The 21,064-nt window shown below is 42.6% G+C and overlaps 1 protein-coding gene across 1 annotated transcript in view; it reads left to right on the top strand.

Moving 5' to 3' along the window:
• Nucleotides 1-21,064, top strand: part of KIF5C (kinesin family member 5C) — a 152,065-nt gene that overhangs the window by 74,932 nt on the left and 56,069 nt on the right. Inside the window, exons 10-11 of the mRNA XM_003816687.7 lie at nt 30-178; nt 11,699-11,847. Of these exons, the coding sequence (XP_003816735.1) occupies nt 30-178; nt 11,699-11,847 (298 nt within the window). The remainder of the gene's footprint in view (nt 1-29; nt 179-11,698; nt 11,848-21,064) is intronic.

The raw sequence follows: 21,064 nt of genomic DNA, 5'->3' as shown, positions 1-21,064 counted from the left end.
AAACCAATACTTTTTCTTTTCCTAAATAGAAAACACATGTGCCATACCGGGACAGCAAGATGACTCGGATTCTTCAGGACTCTTTGGGTGGGAACTGCAGAACCACCATCGTCATTTGCTGTTCTCCTTCTGTCTTCAATGAGGCTGAGACCAAGTCCACACTGATGTTCGGACAGAGGTACGTGTGGTCTCTCAGGACCCATCCTCTGTGCTAGGTCTTGGGTCTTAAGAGTGAATGGCAAGGCTGGGTGCAATGGCTCACACCTGTAATCCCAGCACTTTGGGAGGCCAAGGCGGGTGGATTGCCTGAGGTCAGGAGTTTGAGACCAGCCTGGCCCACATGGTGAAACCCTGTCTCTACTAAAAATACAAAAATTAGCTGGCCGTGGTGGCATGCGCCTGTGGTCCCAGCTACTTGGGAGGCTGTCAGGAGAATTGCTTGAACTCAGGAGGTGGAGGTTGCAGTGAGCCAAGATCATACCACTGCACTCCAGCCTGGGCGACAGAGCGAGACTGTCTCAAAAAAACAAACAAACAAAAAAAAAGAATAGTGAGTGGCAAGGGGCTATTGTCAGAGAATCACAAAGTAAGGGACAAACAGCCTTTTACTAAATTACATCTAGCAGGTGATATGTAAACTTGAGGCATCACTTATTGAAGCCAAAGCAATAATTATATTTTAAAATAACGGGCAAGAACATGCCAGTCAAATGTATGGTGTTTAAAACAAAACGAAACAACCAAACTCATTTCAGATGTGAATTGGAAATGCATTGGGGTGTTACTTTTGTTCTTCATGGCACTGGAGTCTACCTTTTAGGTTCATATTATTTCAAGTGTGTAAATCTCAAGATTGATAACTGCCTTTAGCTCCGGTATTTGCGATCCATTGCACAGTTGCTGATAAAACACCCAGAAAATTAGGTGAATGCAGAAGAGAGGTATAAAAGGGAAAGAAGGGGAAGGAATCTTTACCAGCACTGGAGGTAGGAGGTCTGGACTGTATGCTGAGAAGAGACGCAGATGACAGCTTCCTACTTTTAAAAATTCCCACATGAGACTTCCTAGATCCCTGGGAGGTGTCCATAGGTGGGCAGCAGGTACGACTCCATAATTGTAAAGCAAGAGTTACATGTGTGGTTTGGTTCATATCTTTTTTTCTTGTCACTTTCTTTTTTACCTACCCCCTCCCACTGTCCAAGGCCTGACCTCCTTCAGGCATGTTTCCTCAGTTCCAGTGTTTAGGTTCTATCCTTCAGCCCTCGTGCCTCAGTGTTCATTCCCAGAGTGCTTGCGGTTCTGTGGATTGGGCGATCTGAACATCTTCAGTGCTCAGCAAGCTCTGAGGTTGGATGAGGGCTCAGAGGGCTGAGGTTGGATGTGGATTCTGCTGCCTTCGGTTTGTTTAATTCTGAACAATCATGTGATCTTTAGACAAGTCACCAGTGCTCTGTGGGCTTTAACTAGCTCATTTGTACATGGATGCACAGAGCACTTCCCTGCCTTCTCCCTGGGAGTGTGTGTTGTGTGGTTATGCCTAAGGAATAGTTTAAGATGAGAGAAAGGACAGATGGGGGTGGGCATTCCGTCTGGGAAATTGTTATGGCTTGTTTAAACTGCATTAAGCCCCAGTCATTTCCTGAGCCCTCAACAGAACATAGAATTACACAGCCGTGGCACCTGTGGGATGTCTAAATAAATAATAATTATATTGAAATGTTGTAGACCTAATATATCTTTTAAACTGGATTTGGGTCCTTTACTTCCTCCCAAATCGCTTCCTTGATTAGTTAAATGCTTAGGCCAAGGGGGTTGCAGTAGGATAACACCTACTTTCCTCAAGGGTCTCAGAAACCCACAAACCAGCATCTGCTTATGGAAAACAAGATCGCATCCTGCCCAGTGTCTTAAACTTGAGCTTTAACAATTTCCTCTGAAGACATGTTTGAGCAAACCAGCTCTAAGTGCATTTATAAAGGAAACATCTCTTCAAAAAAAATCCTTACCAGCAAAGCAAAAATAATCTGGCTCTTCTCAAGCCAGAGTCACCGTGGGGCATTGGCTATCTTTGCAAGGCCCAGTCACCTTGGGGCATTGCTGTTATCAGGAGGTATTTGCAGCTGTCTACAGGAAGCATTTTGAATATCAGTTAGTGTCTAATATATGTCAGGTGTGTCAAAATTATAGCACTTCTGACAGCAATTATCTCACCTTTGTACAGGGTATGAAATCAAGGCTTAGGTGCAAAGCCATTGGATACCATACCTGAGACCACACAGCCAGTAAAGTGACTAAACATGTAGGATGTCCTAGGATGCAGTGTCTGAGCACAGCCCTTTGGGTCAGTAAGCCCAGTGTTGAAGCTAATTCTGCTATTGACCCATTCTCTTGTTTACCTCTCCCCTCTGAGCCCGAGTATTCTCTCCCACAGAGAGAGATATAATAATGCCTACTTTCAAGAATATTGGGAGGATTATATGAGTTACTTCAGTTTTTACCTAGCACAAGGGCTGGCATGAGTCCAGGTAAAAAAGTCCGTGACCGATGGCAGGCTATCGGTGATTGCAAGTTCTGCTTTTCCTTCGTCTTAAATAATCTCACAGTATTGCGGCTTGAAAAGGTCATAGTAGTAGATGGGACTAGACTGAATATAATGCACTGTAAGGGACAGCACTGTCATATAAGGGAGAGGATTAAATAAAGTAGAATTAGAATTACATTTTGGGAATGAACAAATAAAAAATGCTGCAGGTAATTTGGGCTTCCAGGAAATAAAAAGTAATGTAAATCATGTTTTCAAATGAAATAGGTCGGTCTACATTCTTTTATCAGAGTCATCTAGATTCTGCTCTCTGTGACAGCAGGGACTGAGTTTGTCACAGACATTAGTTTCTCATCAACCACTCTGCACAACTAGTTCACAGTAGGTGGTCAATAAATAAATGCTTATCAAATGAATGAACAGATGAATCTAAAGCTTATTGTGTAAGGTTACTTGGAAAGTTAGGGCAGTTGCTGAACATTGATGCCATTACGTCCAGAAGTTTGGTTGGGTTTGGATCTGGTTTGCTTTCCAAACTATTATTGGAAATGTGTGAGGTTTCGTTCCTTTACCTTTATCCCCAAGTTAGTTAATGGATTATTTAAGGATGCTGAGCTATTCTATGGGGCCAATACCTGCTGTATTGTTAAATATACTCATTGAACCCAATTATACAGCAGACACAAGACTGAACATCGGATTAGACATGGTATGTGATAGCTAATGAGATTAAGCATTTGAACTCAGAAAAGACTGCCGGGCACATCCCAAATTCATTGTAATGAGTGTTCATTATATTCTTACTGCAGAGGTGGCCAAACCTTAGGGCAGCATGAGGTTCCTCCGTTATTCCTTTGTGGTTCTTTCAAGGACGTGAAGAGAGTACACGTTTGTTGTTCTGCTTGACTGTACTGATGTTCTGAATAACACAATGTAGTAAGTGTTTCGAAGCAGTTCAATCTGCAGATCCCTGAAGGCACGCTACCAAGAGTCCTGTTAGCATTCTTCAGGATTATAGGTTAGATACTGGAATTTAAAGGGAAAAATTTACCATGTCTATTTCTATTTTTGTTTTTTAAATTATACTTTTAAGTTCTGGGATACATGGGCAGAACATGCAGGTTTGTTACATAGGTATACATGTGCCATGGTGGTTTGCTGCACCCATCAACCCGTCACCTACATTAGGTATTTCTCCTAATGCTATCCCTCCCCTAGCCCCCCACCCGCCGACAGGCCCCAGTGTATGATCCATCCATGTGTTCTCATTGTTTAACTCCCACTTATGAGTGAGAACATGCGGTGTTTGGTTTTCTGTTCCTGTGTTAGTTTACTGAGAATGATGGTTTCCAGCATTCTGGTTCTTCCATTCAGTCGGGGTTTTTCCTTTAGTTTCCTGAATGCCCAGCATCATGCCATTAAAGAAGTAAGTGCTGTCTCCTGTGTTCTCAAAGAGCTTTTAATCTAGCTGAGGAGGCAGCACTTGAATTATGAGGCAGTAGAAAGTCAAAAAGCCAGACTCAAATTAGAGCACTTTTATTGATTTTTTTCTTCTGGCTTCCAGAATTCTATTTTGTAGTCTTTAATTACTCTTCTCAACTACTTTTACAGCGCTATTTGAAAAAGATATTTATGTTTTAGAAGTGTGAACTCAAATCACCCAATTGTGTTGGAAGCCTATTTAATGTACCTTGATTTGGGGTGGTAATAAAGGGAAAGAGGCCCTCTGAGGGGGCAGACCAATGTGGTTAGGAAGACCTGAATCAGCACATCTTTGGCACTGGGAGTTTTGATTGATCCAGCATGAATAATTTGAAGGCTTTATTTGTATGTTGAATGTGGAAGGAGAATTGATATCTTAGGGAAAGTAATAATCTTTTTTCTTTTCCTGATGTGCACTTAAAAAAGTCGTGTCATCATTTTAATTGTGTCATCTGCCAGTTTAGTGATAGCTAGATTAGGCAGAGCCTGAATAGTGTGCATATGAAATTTATGTCACCAGAACATGAGAACACATTACCTACGAGAGTAGAATGAGCATTTTGGCCAAGGCAGACACTTGACTACACTTTGACATGAAAGAAAAAAAGGCTTAAATCATTCCTGTTGGGGGGCCTGTTGCTGAAACACCAGTAGGGTTAATTTTTGCCCTTGGAGGGAAGAAATACTGTGGGTGACATACATTTAACTAGATGCCAAGTCCTTATCCATGTCATTTCTGAATGTTTCTCAGGAGACTAGAACTTTTTAAAGACACAAAATTTTCATTTCTCCCTCCTGCCCTCCCTCCTTCCCTCACAAGCAGGGAAATGGCCTCACCAGAAGCTGGGAAGGTGCTTTGGAGCAGTGGTCCTTTCAGAAGAAGGTTTGGGTGTTTTAGATGGGAACTAGGTCTCAGAGCAGATTGGAAGGTTAGTTTCTGATTAGTTTTATATGTCAGCTTGGCTAGGCCATAGTGCCCAGTTACTTAATCAAATACAAATCGAGGCGTTGCTGTGAAGGTACTTTGTAGAGTATGCTTAGCACTTACAATCAGCTGACTTTAAGCAAGGCAGATTACTCTCAATAATAAGGGCGAGCATCATCCACTCAGTTAAAGGCCTTAAGAGCTAAAATGGAGGTTTCATGGAGAAGACAAAAATTGTGCTTCAGGATGGTAACATCAACTCCAGCCTCAGTTTGCAGCTGTCAGGCTGCCTTATGGCTTTCAAACTTGCCAGCCCCCATAGTCATGTGAGTCAGTTTCTTAAGTAAATAAAAGAGTGAGGTATATCATATATATGTATGTATGTATATATAGTAGGATTTTATATATACAATAGGATATATAATATATTATCTATATTTATCTATCATCTGTCTTTATCTTTCTCCTATTGGTTCTGCTTCTCTGGAGAGCTCTGATAGTGAAGAATGCTATACTCTCTATCCTCTCCTGCTCCCACAGTGGGAGAATCTCCGTTTCTCTCTCTCACACACCATTCGCAGTGCAGAATCACACATGACAGATTTATTCTGTGTGCTGAAGGTGTGAGGTTGTCTAGAGCTCCTTATTCAAATGCCAGCACTATCCTGAACACCTGGTGAGAAAAGAAGGATGCTGAAATAAAAGGTATGAAGGTACCAAGAACAAATATCTTTGTGGTTATTCCAGGGAAGCCAAAGTAAACAGAAGAAACGCCAAAGGTAGGCACTCCTCATGTCATTTAGAACTGACTGTGGCCAGGAAATATGAGTATAGGAAACCACTGGGAAAGCAGGTGGGGATGAGACTCATCAGAATGCAGTGGTTCTAGGTCTTCTCCCCATTCAAGGAGGGCTTCGTTCAAGTGCCAACTTATGAGGGTGCCTTCAGTGTCATCACATATGGGTGCTTAACCTCGGTGGTGGAGATGGGTAGCATCAGCAGTCTTGGAAGCTGGCCATGTGCTTCTGAACATGTAAACTGCAAATTCAGTGATGGAAGGATTGAGTGGTGCTGGGAAGAAAATAACAGAATGCTTGATAATGGGGAGGTAGTTTCCTCTTTCCATTCTTTAGTAGAATATATCTAAGAGAATCTTTTCTGACTTAACTGTCTCTGTAGCAGTATCTAGATGGAAGATGTACTGTGGCCTCTGATCTTTGTCCACTAGGCTTGGTCTGCCTTTCCTAAGGGTGGTTAACATTCATTAGCTTTGAGGTCTTTAAAAAATTTGGTCCTGGTTCCCTCCCTGTGGGGAGAAGAGATTTTATACCTGGGGCATGCCTAGATCATATATCATTAAAGTAGTGCTTGACTTGAAGCAAGCCAAAACAAGGAAAAGATGCAAAACAGATTCCCTGATAATGGCATCCTCACAATTTGACTCAGTTTTAAAAGCAGGTCTTGCTGTTAGGGTATAAATTTAGGACTGAATTAAAGTTCTTTCCCAGAGTAGCCTTTGGTTAGGATTTTGCTCAGTTCCTGCTGCGGTTATAACTTGTGGAATAGACATTGATATCTGTATACACATTGAGGGCTCTGATTGAAAACCCTGAGAGTTTTTAGAAATGAAGAACCCACTTTTGTATTTCTTTGTGAATGATCAGGCCACTTTGGATTAATCAAATAGTATCACAGCCAGTTTCACCTTTAAAGAGGATGAGTGAGCAGTCAGTAAGTGGCTAGAATAAGGCTTCTATGGGTCATTGACTTGTTTCTCTGTATCAAAGAGATAATGTCCCGGAACTATAAGGCTGGTTGGTATCACAATTGCTGTATATAGCTTCTGCTAGACAAAATCACAAAACCTGCCTTAAGAGCACTTCTTAATTTCTGCTGTCTTCTTGATTTTGTGTCTCCCTGTAAGCTATCTGAAATTCTTTTGGAAACAAGGCTGAACAATAAATGCACACGTGTGGGCCTGTGCCCAAGTTCCGGATCATGTTCACTGGCAGCCTCATGCCCTAGATCCAAACCACAACAAGACAGCAGAACACTGTGTAACCGCATTGATGGCAACTAGCTAGATATTAACAAAGGAGGAAACTGATTTTTTTTTCTTTTTTTCCTCTGAAATCAGTTAAAGCTAATTAAGGGAAAGTGAATTTTGAATGTCCAAATAGAAAGAAGCTAGTGATCATTAGGCTCCTTCATTCTCTAAATTTGCCAAAGTTGATGGTAAAAAGAAAAAGAAATTGTAGATATTCTATATCCTTTTACTCTTAGTCTCTTGGGAGAATGAGGGACTGAGACCCTCTTTATTTCACTTTGCAAGATTGTTTTTAACATCCTAGATAGGAGAATGTTTGTTCTAGTAAAAAAAAAAAAAACAAAAATCAATAAACCTCGGGGCACAAAAATTCAATATCTCTCTTAGTAACCCTAGTTTATTCTGCATCTGGAAATTCTTGTATCTGACTTGATTTCTTTCTCCATCAGTTTATTTTTCTTAACTCAATTTTTATTGAATATAATATAGTAAAATGCATAAACTTAAGTGCATAACTAATTTTTTTTTTATAAATATATATACACATGTGACCACCACCCAGGATCTTGGAAGCCTCTCTCTTTGACCCTCTCAGTCAACACCGAACTCTCAAGGGTAATTGTCACCCTAACTTCCATCAACATAGATTGTTATTGCCTGTCTTTGAACTATTTGAAAATGAAATCACCCAGTACTGTTTTGTATCTGGCTTCTTTCATGCAGCGTTTTATCTGTGAACTTCATCTACATTGTTAGGTGTAGTAGTAGTTCATTTTTCACAGTTATATAGTATTCTATTGTATGAATATGGCTTATAGGTATCCATTCTATTGTTGATGGATATTTGGATTATTTTCATGTTGGGGTGATTATAAATAAAGTTACTATGACATTGGTTGTCATGCCTTTGGGTGAATATATGTCCTCATTTCTGTTAGGTGGGAGCAGGTCATAAGGTGTGAAATATTCTACTTTAGTAGATACTACTAAAGATTTTTCCAAAACGACAGTAATAATTCACACTCTCTCCAGTAGTAGTTGACTGTTATAGTCATTGCTCATTCTCAGCAACAGTTGGCATTATCAGTTTTAAATTTTTTAGCCATTCTATTGGGTGTGTGAAGGTATCTCATTGTAGTTTTAATTTGCATTCCCTGAAGGCTAATGATGTTAAACACCTTTTCAGGAGGTGTTTTATTGGCACTTCTTTTATAAAGTGCCTGTTCCAAGTCTTTGCCCAGTTTTTTCTTATTGATTTAAAGCAGTTATTTTGGGTAAGTCCTTTGTCAGGTATATGTATTTTATATATCTTCTCCCACCTTGTAACTTGCCTTTTAACTGTCTTAATGGTGGCTTCTAATGAACACAAGTTTTTAATTTTAATGAAGTCAAATTTATTTTTTCTTTTATGTTCTATTTAAGAAATCTTTGGCCAGGCACGGTGGCTCATGCCTGCAATCCCAGCACTTTGGGAGGTTGAGGTGGGTGGATCACCAGAGGTCAGGATTTTGAGACCGGCCTGGCCAACATGGTGAAACCCTGTCTCTACTAAAAATACAAAAAAATTAGCTGGGCGTGGTGGCGGGCGCCTGTAGTCCCAGCTACTCGGGAGGCTGAGGCAGGAGAATCGCTTGAACCCGGGAGGCAGAGGTTGCAGTGAGCCGAGATTGTGCCACTGCACTCCAGCCTGGGCAACAGAGTGAGACTCTGTCTCAAAAAAAAAAAAAAACTTTGCCTACCCCAAGGTCTTGAAGATACTGTCCTATATTTTTTGTGGAAGCTTTATTGTTTTACTTTTCACATTTATGTCTGGGATCTCTCTGGAACAGAATTTTTTACATGGTATTGGGGGTGAGGAATAAAGTTCCACTTCCCCTCAGTGCCATGTATTGAAAGGACTGCCCTTTCCACTCTTCTCTATGGACACTTTCATCATAAGTCAGATGACTGTCATCTGAGTGCCTGTTTCTGGACAATTTATTCTGTTTTTATTCCAAGATTTCTGACAATTTGATCAGTTTTACTTTATAAGAAAGTGATGATATTCAATCCTCTAACTTTGATCTTCAGAACTGTCCTTGCTATTCTTTTTTTTTTCATTTCTATTATAAATTTCAGAATCAGCTTGCCAATTTCTATACACATACACAAACCCCTTAGGGTTTTTTTGGGGGAAGGTGGGGATTACTTTAATTCCCTAGAGCAATTTTAGGAGAATTAACATCTTTCTCTCTCAGTGTAAGCTGATTTTTTCATATTCTACCTTTAGTGGATGTGAAGGCCCCGCTTGCCCCATTTGGGCTGAATGAAGTCTCGGGCTCCAGTGTGAGACACAGATTCCCACTGTTATTTGAGTTCCAAATGGAAGTTGGGTTGCGCATCTTTAGCTACTCCTCTGGATCTTTTCTGCACCATCTCTGTCCTGCTTTGTGACTTAGGAGGGTGACTGGTTTGGGCTCATGCAATGGGCTCCTTTTCCTCTGGCTTCCAGTTATGTTACACCCGTGGGGAAGGAACACAGGCAGGCGATCAGAAGGAGAGAAGAGCGTGAGGTCCGGGTATTTATTTCCTGGCTTCTTCCCTGCCAGATCATTTTGGGTTGGCTGTGTCCCTACCAATGGCTGTGACAATTCATACCTACCAGGCAATCTTTTCCTTCTAGCCTTCTCTCTCTGGCTCCCCTTCAGCTTAAGGGTAGTAATGGCTCCCCAGTCCCTAATGTGGGTACCACATTAACCCTTGTTATTTCCCAACACCTTTCCAAACCTTTGTTAAGCACTCTTCAAATCATGCAATTTGAGCAGGTGATCTGTTTCCTTCCAGGACCCCGATTACTACAGAAGTGGGGATTTCCTAGGCAATTGTTAAAAGTACTTTGAGAATGAGGACCAGTTACACCAATGGTGATAACCTTGCTGAGTCTGCTCACAAAATATGCCTCTGGCTAAACCTGCCTGAGTATAGCATAGAGGCTTTAGCTTTCTCTTTCTGGTATCATGTGAAGTTATCAAGGGACTCTTTATGATTTAAAATGTAAGATTAGTAGCCTTGAAGTGTGCCCTTAAGTGTCCATAAGCATTTTAGCCATGAGTTATTTTTCACTTTTTGCCTTACTAAGTTGATAATGGATGCTTGTGATGTTTGTGCTTGCATCTGAGAAGCATCCACAGTACCACCTGAGGATGTCAGGAGGAGAGGTGAGAGTGTCAAACAGGACCAGACTTTAAAGTAGTAATAAAATTGCTGTTATTTGAAAAATTAGACTCAAAGCACTTCTAGGGATTGCAGCCTCAAGCTACAGTGAACAAGAGAGAGTTATCCTAATTCTTAAATGGAGTCTTACATTAAAGTTGTTAAACTCCTCTTTTGACAGTTGGGTTATTTAGTTGTCTGCTTTAGCAATGAATTTTTGGAATGACATCTGTAGTGCTGGTGAGGACTACTGAATTTCTTGCACTGAAATAGAAATCAGGATGTCATTTGCTGACAACGGTAATTAACCCGAATCACAAATCAGATTGTGCTGGCAAATATGACGGTGTAAGAACTGTTGGAAGTTCAAAATGAAAAAGTCAATAGCAAATAAAACAGGATATCACATATTTTTTAATGAAGCTTTACCTTCTTGAAAGTAAGCCTAAGTGGAGTTTCCTTTTTAATTGGACAAGGCCACTTAGGTGTTCGTCTCTGTGCATGCTGAGCTGAGTCATGGCTTTTGTTTTTGGTATCACTTGGTGCAGCTACTGATTTGCTCTCCACAGTTGCCCCTTTGGGTTACTCTCCAGGTACATCCCTGTGGCATCTCAACCCCCCAGGCCATGTGCCCCAGAGATCGCATCATCTCTTATACTGGAAGTGGCAAAATGGTGGCCATTAGGCATGTTTGTTTGTCCCACACATTGTTTTTATAAATAGTTTAAAACTGGGAGACACAAATTAAAGAAAAAACAGTTTCTGATTTTTCTTGGAAAATAGGATGATCTGAATACTGTGGGGCCTCCTCACCGCATGGTGATGATGGGCTGTGATGCGGGGGGGGGCGTATGCTCAGCAGGGAGCCATGGTGTCCTCTGGCCAGCCTTACTCAGCTGTGGGACCCACCTGACCTATGAGGCATGTGTTGATGTGATAAATACATCAGGGGTGGTTCTGGGTACCACAGGTGAGGAAGAGAAATAATTGATTCTGTTATTTCTGTCTGTGTATCATTGGTATAAGAAACTGCAGGCTCCAAGAGGACAGAGACCTCGTCTATCTGTCTTGGTGTACCCCAAATTCATAAATGTTAATTGAACTGAAAAGAACCTCAACTTAGGCAGGTAAATCTGGTGATGGTATGCAGGGGGCTTAAAGGAGGGTACTGAACATTTGAAAAAGGCTGTAACCATAAGGATGGCTGAGAACACAGACTAAGACAGTGGCAGAGGGAAGAGAGAAAGAGGAAACCCTGAGACAATTCGAATAAACGTTCATTAGATTTAGAGACCGGTGGGATGTGAAGGAGAAAAGGAAAGGATGAGCTTGAAGCCTCAAGGGTTAGTGGTGCCATTAGTCCAATTAGGAGGATGGTTGGTGAAAGCCACAGGATCCCTTCTGCTTCCCTATTTCCAGTCTTTTGACATGAGGAATCTTGGGCTTAATCATATTGATTTAGCTAATGCTAATAATTAGCTGAATTGTCCCCTTATGTTTTTAATCCCAGAGCTAAGACCATCAAGAATACAGTCTCTGTGAACCTAGAACTGACAGCAGAAGAATGGAAGAAGAAATATGAAAAAGAGAAAGAGAAAAACAAGACTTTGAAGAATGTTATCCAGCATCTGGAGATGGAGCTAAACAGGTGGAGGAATGGTAAGGAAAAGTAAGGAGGAAGAGTGAGGCATGAGTGTGTGCTTTTTTTATTTTTATTTTTTTTGAGACAGAGTCTCTCTCTGTCACTCAGGCTGGAGTGCAGTGGCGTGATCTTGGCTCACCGCAACCTCTGCCTCCAGGGTTCAAGCCATTCTCCTGCCTCAGCCTCCCGAGTAGCTGGGATTACAGGCGTGCACCACCACACCTGGCTAATTTTTGTAATTTTTTTTTTTTTTTTTAGTAGAGATGAGGTTTTACCATGTTGGCCAGGCTGGTCTTGAACTCCTGACCTCAAGTGATCCACCCACCTTGGCCTCCCAAAGTGCTGGGATTATAAACGTGAGCCACCGTGCCTGGCCGTGTGTGTGCTTTCTTTTTCTTGTGACTGTTGGCATCCTGGGAGACACTTGGGAAAGTTGGGGCAATGGTGCAGCTTGATTCCTCCTGGCAACAACCTGTATGAACAAGCAGATGTTTTCTTAGTCCCTAACACAGGCACCATCCCCATCCCATCACTTGGCTAGCATGCATTGTTAGTGTGGACCAGTGATTATCTGCAAGGCTGCCTTAATCTGCTTCCAATGAGATGCACTCTATCTAATATTGTAATAACTCGCTGGTACCCCTATTTGTAGGTTAGAGGAAAGTGCCTGAGACTTAGTGGCTCAGACTGCTTTTGACTTAAATGAAAAATGTCATTCTCTCCTATGTGAGTTTTATCACTGGTTTGGGGTTAAAAGTCTACCTCTGGCAAATACTTGCATTTTTTGGCTGAACTCATCTTCATGCCAGAAATATAGGGCTCTCAAAGGAGCCCTGTGCTAAAATGGAGTCTTAAAGGCTTGGTTCGTGACTCGTTTTCCTTCTTCCCCAAAACATTTTCTTTGGTTTGTTCTACTGGGAGAAAATATCTCAGAGAGCTGACATGCAGTGGGTGGGTGGGTTGTGGGTGAGGTGTTAAGAGGGGTTTCCAGATCTAAGTGCAGACAGATTATTTTAGTGATTTTAGCATTGTGACGTAGGTTAGAAGGTAGAAGGCTTTTTTTTTTTTTTTCTTTTTAACTAAAATAAGGCAGGTTGGTGTGTGTGTAGGGGAATGGCGGATAGTTGGAAGTTGTTCTTCAGGTCCTCTGCTGCTGTGTTCAGTATTTTAGGTGCTGCAGCTGTACCTCAGCTTTGGGTAAGGGTAGGAGCCCGGGGGCTGTTGTGCAGGATTGGGAGGTAATGCTGACTGTTTGTAACTGCAGCAGATTGTCTTGTGATTACATGTTTGCCACTGCTTTTTGCTAGTAAGGGTGGGGTGTCAATGAGCTATTGTTTAATAGAAAAACAATTACGTGGCAAACGAGAATTCAAGACAGGTTTCAAAAATGACCTAGTAGCCTAAATAACATGATTCTTTTATTTTTGAAAGATTTTCTAGCAGCACACGTGTTTGGAAAGCTACTAGAATAATTGAATAATTCAGCACCTGAGGCTGGTGGATGATTCTTTGCAATTTGGCAGGAATGGGAGAGTCGGGAGCAGTAGTTGGCAAGGTGGGGAGTAGCCATATGAAGTTTTATTTCGGGAATCCTCCAGGTCAGTTCTCTGTTGGGTGACCAGGACATTCAGTAAAGCCTTTTGGTAAAGGATTGGGGGTGCTGGCTTTAGAAACATTACAGGGTGGGCAATGAACCTTTTTTCCCCCATCATTTTGCATCTCTTGCCAAACTTTAACCTTGCAGTTCTCCATCCCTCATCAAATGCCATCCTCTGGGATCTGCCCATTGCCTTGTTTGCCTGACTCACCATCATGCTTAGCATCTTTTGGGCACTCAGTCCTGTTTTTGGCCTCTTTACTTGGACATCATTTTAAGGTCACTCTTCGAACACCTTGCGAATCTCCTTAGAAATGTACCGTTTTCTCCCAGCTCTTTGGGTGGCCGAGGTGGGCAGATCACCTGAGGTCGGGAGTTCGAGACCCACCTGGCCAACATGGAGAAACCCTGTCTCTACTAAAAATACAAAATTAGCTGGGTGTGGTGGCGCATGCCTGTAATCCCAGCTACTCAGTAGGCTGAGGCAGGAGAATCGCTTGAACCCCGGAGGCGGAGGTTGCAGTGAGCCGAGAACCCACCATTGTACTCCAGCCTCGGCAAAAAGAGCAAAACTCCATCTCAAAAAAAAAAAAAAAAGAGAAATGTGCTGTTTTCTGTGCCCTCTTGGGTGAGATCCTACATGAGCCCTTAAGTTACATAATTTGGGAAAAATAATGTATGATGATATACTCTGGCACAGAGTAGACCTCCAATAAATGTATGGTAAGCAAACATATGCTTAATGCAGGTGCTGGAGATTAAAGGGTGGGCAGTCAGATGTGGTCTCTTCCCTCAGGACGGTCTGAGCGGGGAGGAAGGTAAATGCCAGTCCTCACCAATAAATGTATGATGGTAGTCCACGCTGCATACCAAGAAGGGAAAGCATAGGTGCCAAGAGTTATACAACAGGGGGCCCTGACCTTGACTGAGAAGGCAGTGAAGGGTTCCTTGAATATGCAATATAGAGATTAGTATCTGCGAGAAGCAGCAGTTAGCCAGGCAAAATAGGGGGCATGAGGTGAGGTGGGGGCTCCGAGAATGGAGGACATAGGCCAGCAGGGAGCACTGGCCTGAGATGGGCTCGAGGGATAGGCGGGGCTCTCCTGTCTTCAGGATTTTGGTCAAGGGTGTTAAGCTGCAAGTCATACCTTCGCATTTTTGAAGATCCATTGGCTGTATTGGAGAGTGGACTGCAGGTCGGAGAGGAGGGCTGGGAGCTGGGGTGGTCTTCCAGGGATGAGATGATGGTATTGAAGTGAGAGGGTAGTAGGAAGGGAGAGAAATGGATGAACCTGAGAGATATTTAGGAGGAGAAATTAGCCGGGTATGGTGAGGGGTTGGCTATGGGAGAGGGAGGTTTCAATGACAACTGTGTTTTCTGGCTTGCCGAGTTGGATGGAGGGTGAGACCATTCTCTAAGTCTGGGGATGCTGGAGGAGAACCAGGGGTGAGGGAGGAGGGAGTTTAGGGTCCCCGTGGAACATCCAGGGGAACATTATTCAGATAAGAAGTTAGGTCTGAGGGTCTGGAGCTCAGAGGATCTGCTTGAGTTGGAGTCATCAGTCTTTTGGTAGTAATTGAAGGCATAGGTAGGTGTGAGGGCCCTTTGGACTACAGAGAAAGAAGAGAAGACAGAGAGAGTCTGAGAGGCCCCCAGCAACCCCATTGCCACGTCACCACTGGTTGTGATGGGAGAAGGGAATTGGAGGGATTCCGCAGAGCTCTCCTTTCCTCCCCAGCTAACATTTGTATTTAAAGGTGATTTTTCTAGGGGCAAAGTTCTTAAAGGTAGAGAACTGACTTTAGTGATGTAAGTTTCAGGCAAGAAGGAGAGTAGTGAGGGGCAGTGAGGAGGTGGGGAGAGGTCCTTTGTCCCATGGAGGGGGCAGAGCTACCTCAAACAGTAACTCTGCATCTCATGCTATGTGCCAGTGGACGTTACAGGGACAACAGACCAGGCCAGGCTTTTTGTTACATTCTGAGGCTGGGCATTTAATCCTCAGGTAGCCCTTGTGACCATGAATGACAGGCCTGAAAACGTCCCCAAGTGGATCAGTCTCTGGTAAAGCTGCAATCTGAACTGAGTGGGCCTGACTCTAAAGTTCATTCTCTTTCTACTGTCTGCACAGCCTGCTCATCAAGTTAGCAGAATGATTTGTGGGCAGGGCCAGTTAGATGAGTGTAATAAATATCACGCCAAAAAAAGGGGCACTAGAAGCCCTTCCATGGTCTCCCCACGTGTCAGTCCTAATTCTTCAGAGCAGAAGATAATGAGGGCATGGCTGGTGATAATGAGGGCATGGCTGGTGTGTGTAAACGTGAGAGCTGGGCTTTTGAGATGTGGACTGAAAAAGCAGAAGTGCCCTTCACTAAAACCAGAGTGGCAGGATATTGCCAACTTTCCTTTGAAACTTGACACGCACATTGGTTCTAAACTTACAGAAGGTGGCTACTTAGCTCCCCTCAACATTTCCTGGGTATTGATATTTCCACATGACAGTCTCCACGAGTTAAAGAGGCCTTGTCAACTGTGTGCAGTCTCCTGGGAAAAAGATTTCTTTCTTTGCATGGTATTTATAATTTAAGAGTTTGGCTGCTATACTTCAGCTGCTGGAGAGCAAGGAAGGGGTATGTGTAGCAGAGTGTGTGTGTGTGTGTGCGCGCGCGCGCACACACATGCTTGTGCTTTTTCCTACTTGCTGTTACATAGAATGAAGTAACAATACAAAGGAGTAGGAAATCAACTACAGATCAGGTGCAGGCAGATAATGGAGATAACTGAAAAGAGGTAAGTTTGATCCAGCTGGCAGTGTTGGGACTGTGCCACAGGACAGGGCATGCCCTGCCTTATGTCATTCAAAATTGGTGAAATACTGCACTGTCTATTACATGCCTAGAGGTTGCTCTCGCCCTCCCCCACACCTCCACCTGTACCAATTTTCAACCCTTTGTAGCTTGATGCATGCTATAGATTGAATGTTTTGTGCCCATCCAAATTCATATGTTGAAATCTTAACCCCTAAGGTGGTGATAGTAGGAGGTGGGGCCTTTGGGAGGTGATTGGGTTCTGAGGATGGACTCTCATGAATGGCATTAGTGTCCTGTGAGTTCTGAGAGAGCTTCCTTCCCTCTGGTCTCCACTATGTAAGACTGTAATGAGATGCCATCTGCAAACCCCGAAGAGGGCCCTTACCAAGTGCCAAGATCATGTTGGCACTCTGATCTTGGACTTCTAGCCTCCAGAACTGTAAGTAATAAATTCTTTATAAGCCACCCAGTCTATGGTACTTTCTTATAGCAGCTCCAGGTAAGACAGGGGCCACTTCAGAATGCAGGCCTAGCAGTTTTCTCCTCTGGGCACTGTTGAACCTTGATTCTCAGAAGAAGGCTTGTGGCTCATATCACATATACTACACTAAGCTTTAATTCCTTTCTGACATTGCCATGGAGGCAGGATAACTCCGGGCATGTGCATGTGGCTAAGGAGAGCCACCCACTGGCCTGGTTCCGTTCCCCAGGGTGCTAGTTAGGATCCTTGGATTGCAAACGACAGGAATTGACACTGCCTGGCTAAAGCAAAAAGAGAATGTGTTAGAAGGATACGAATGATTCGCAGACTCCAAAGCAGAGGCAATAGGCTCCGACAAGTGTAGGCTGGGGCTGCTTCAGGGATACAGGCAGCAGAGACAGGCAGGTCTCTTAAGTGGCCACACCTGGAATTAATGCTTTTTCCCTTCTGTATGTGATTATGTTGGAGAAGCAGAGGCCCAGGATAGAAGTGGGAATACTGTGCTTGCTGGTGTGCCTTGGCTGGGGAAGGGCAGGGCACTTTGATACATTGTCTGATGAAGACTGCACGCGGTTTAGGGGGCTAATTCCTTAAAAGGAAGTTGAGGTGCTATTTTATAAGAATGGGTGTCGAGTGGCTGAAAAGCAACAAATGTTCACCACAATCTACTAGTGACATCTTGTGGGCCGATATCGATGGCTGGTCTTTCTTCGAATCTGGAGGCTCTGTTGGCTCTTTAGCCTCACGGAGATTTGTTCAGCCTGCTTGCTTAAGGAACAGATAGATGGAGTGGGGCAGTTGCCAGAAAATGGAATTTTTTTTAAAGCTCTATTGCTTTGTTGCTCATATGTGCGGGAAAGACTCGAACAATCCTATATATGGAGATAGAGTTAAATAGTTGGATTCAGAGTGAATTACAGCTCCAGCTCATGCTAACCTCCTCCCAATCCATCAGGAAAACTCTTGACAGGAGGATGGGGAGGGAGGGGTGAAGTCTGGATGCATGGCTTCCTGTTGCTGCCAGGTCAGTCTTCACACGTGCTGTCTTCTGATACTTTGAATTTTGTACTTGAAAAATAATTTTTTACAGTGATTTAAGTCAGAAAAAGGAGGACCTGAAAATCCAGGTGTCAGAACAAGGAAATGACCTGACAAACTGGTGTATCTGCAGATTTTCTTCTCTTGAGTAATTGCCTATAAGATTAAAAAACAGTGGATATAGATTTACCTTATCTGCTGAAGTCATGCAAAGAAATGATTTCATCACAGGCTGAGAAAGTGTGGAAAAATCGGCAGTCTCTAACGCAGATTTGTTCATCCAGTTCAAAACCTGTGAGGCCAGCAGGCATGGTTCAGTAACTAGCTAAATCTGTAGCCTCTAGTCTGATTTGGGGCTTTGTGGAACTTTGGGACCACCACAATTGGAACACAATTTGCTCTTTTAGCATTAAATCTTCGAAGATGCTGGCTCCCTTCTTAGATCCATGATTATAATGGACTCTCAGAAATTAGCATTTCACTGGAGCGATCTAATTTACTAGGCCCTCTGCTTGCTTTTGAGAACACAACCAAACTCTGTAATAGAAATACCGTCTGTCTACTAAGAGAATGTTGTGGCCTGTTCAGGTGGTCATGAATGTAAGGAGGATGCAGAGTCCCAGGTGACCAGTTTATTAGAAAATCGCTCTAGAAGGGATTAGAGGATGTTTTAAGCTGCTTACAGTGTTTTTAGGAATGAGGGTGAAAGATGCTATTTGCATGCAAAATAATCTCATAAAAGAATGATTTTTTTTTTAACATCACATTTATATAATGACATCTTGTAGCCAGCTGCTCTCACCCATCTGGCAACTTAAAGATTTCCTTTTAGTTTCTTTGATACAGAAATTACCTACCATTAGGTCTGCCACTGGGCCTATTTAATTGGTATTAAAAGAAAGCACCTCGTTTGCCAGATCTGCTCTGGTTTCTGGCGGAAGCTGTGAGTAACCAGCAAATCTCTGCTCCGGAGTTACTGAGAGAATGCAATTACCTTTCTGTGTTCTCCTGAGGCTTTAGGAACTCAACTTATGAAAAGGATAACTAGCTTGTTGCTATTTCATGTGTGAAGTTTTAATGAATTACTGGCAGTCTAATGGTTTTCTTTCTTTAAAAAAAAGACCCAAAAACCTATTTTAGAAATTTTAATAGCCCTAATGAGAATTTTTGATTAGTGTGTCATTCTCATCTGTTGCCGTTGATGGATTTCTATTTTTTGTAGAAATGTTATTTACGCCCTCTGGGAGTTTTTATTTTATAATTAGAATGCTCTGTAAGCCTTATAGGTATGCTTCAGTGAATGCTCCTATGTAAACACAAATCTTTTTAGTCCTTAAAGGTAATTACATCTGACAATAGTAAATGCCAGGATGCTTATTTAAAGAAGGGGAAGGTTTCCAGTGTGTGTGTGTGTGTGTGTGTGTGTGTGTGTGTGTGTGTGTGTGGAGGCCTTTCAGATGCTTTACAATATTATGAGCTCTTTTCCTATAGACAGCAGGTATAAGCCTCCGGGGCTAAACTAAGAGAAATCTGCTTTTAATGCAAAGAGGGAGACTCAAAATAGATGCTAATCTTCCTTTGGTGGTCTTTTTCTCCTTCTCCCACCATCAGGGTTCAGGGCGTTATTTCTCTAGGGTCTGTTTGCAGCTGTCTTCCTTGTTAGAATCAGTTATTCCATAATCACCATGTGGGGGCTTCTCCAGAGAATTGGTCCACTGCAGTGCAGGGAATATTCTCCATTAATGTGGTGAGATTGCCATGGAGACAGATAACCTAGTGTCAGGTCTTGCCTAGTGTTGGGAATTTACAATCCCCAGACGTGTTTGTGAGCTGGACAGTGTAGTTACCAGGACGCTTCTGGAAGTCATTTTCTCGGTCCTTTGAAGGGTAGCGGTGTTGGAAAACCTGCCCTTGGTTCCTCTCTGGGCAGGAGCTGGGCTGCTTTAGTTCCTGCGTGTTGCGGCTTTGTTCTTCTCCGTTGAAATGGCTGCTGTAAAAAATAATCCTGACTGCCTGACCTTTAGAATATAAACTGAAAAGAGCTGGTTGTTTAGATGTAGCTTTGTAGGAGACATGTTAATGCTTTGATTGAGAGAATTGTTCAAGAGAAACCACAAAGTCTGCTGTAGGTTTCAACTGTTTTAATAATAATAAAAATAAACCTGAAATGGACTTGCATGGCTATACCATGTTTTATTTTTGGAACTGAGCTCCAGCCATAAAATTATCGTAAAGATCTCAGAAACACAAATCACAGAATAAGTAAAAATAATAATTTATCTGCCAAGCCTACAAAGTTGCAAATTTGTCAGGGAGAGGAGGGGATAAGAGGTGGACTTTGAACAATATTGCCTTTTGTGCTTTTTACATATACTATCTTCATTTATCTTTAGAACAACCCTGTGATAAAGGCATTGTTATTTCTTCTCCTTTACAGAAAGGAAACCAAGAGGGTAAGCAGGAGATGGGCTTGTGATTAATGAGACCTGTTAAAAGGTACAATGTGGCTTTAGCATCCTGCCATAGCACTGGAGATGAGAGAGTCCCTTGACTACTTTCACAGTGCCTTACAGCAGCATTGGCTAGCTTGTTGAATCTCTGCCATCTGGGACAACCCTTCTACTTGGTGACGCTATCATTCCTTAATGGGAGAAGAGGGCAGCTTTAGGGGAAGTCAGGCCTGTGACTTTGGTTAGAACAGGTCACTTGCTGCTAAGGTTATAGAAGTCTATCCCCGGCCCCTGCCCACTCAGCTGAATCAAAACACACACTGGGCAGCTCCTTAGCTTACCCTAGCCTCATGATACCATTGCCTCTTTGGCCATTTGAAACCAAAGAACACAGGGAATATATCTCTTCCAGATGTTTTTGTATCTTACCTCTTTACTTGGAGTGAGTTGGCCTGTGGATAATATGACCATGTTCTGGTTGGTGTCTGGTCTGGTACAGCTAAGAATTTCATCTTTGTCATGCGTAAGCTGAAAGATTAAATTCATACTGTACTGGATTGCCCTGTTCCCAAATTTCAGAAGCTAGAGCTCAAAAATTAGAGATACAGTCACAATCCAAGAAGAGGAAGGATATTTACCAAAGTGTTAGTGGTGAATTTCTCTGGGGAAGGAACAGAATTAGAAGGGAGGGGTGAAGGAGGACTTTCAAGTTTTAGTTGTATACTCCACATTGCTTGAGTTGTTTATGTTAAGAATGTATCCTGAATTATTGTGTGATTAGAAAATCTGTCTGTCTGTCTGTCTATCTATCTATCTGTCTGTCTGTCTGTCTGTCTGTCTGTCTGTCTGTCTATCTATCT

This window comes from Pan paniscus, chromosome 13 (assembly GCF_029289425.2).
Source record: "Pan paniscus chromosome 13, NHGRI_mPanPan1-v2.0_pri, whole genome shotgun sequence".
NCBI lineage: Eukaryota > Metazoa > Chordata > Mammalia > Primates > Hominidae > Pan > Pan paniscus.
This window is presented reverse-complemented; position numbering and strand designations above follow the sequence as displayed.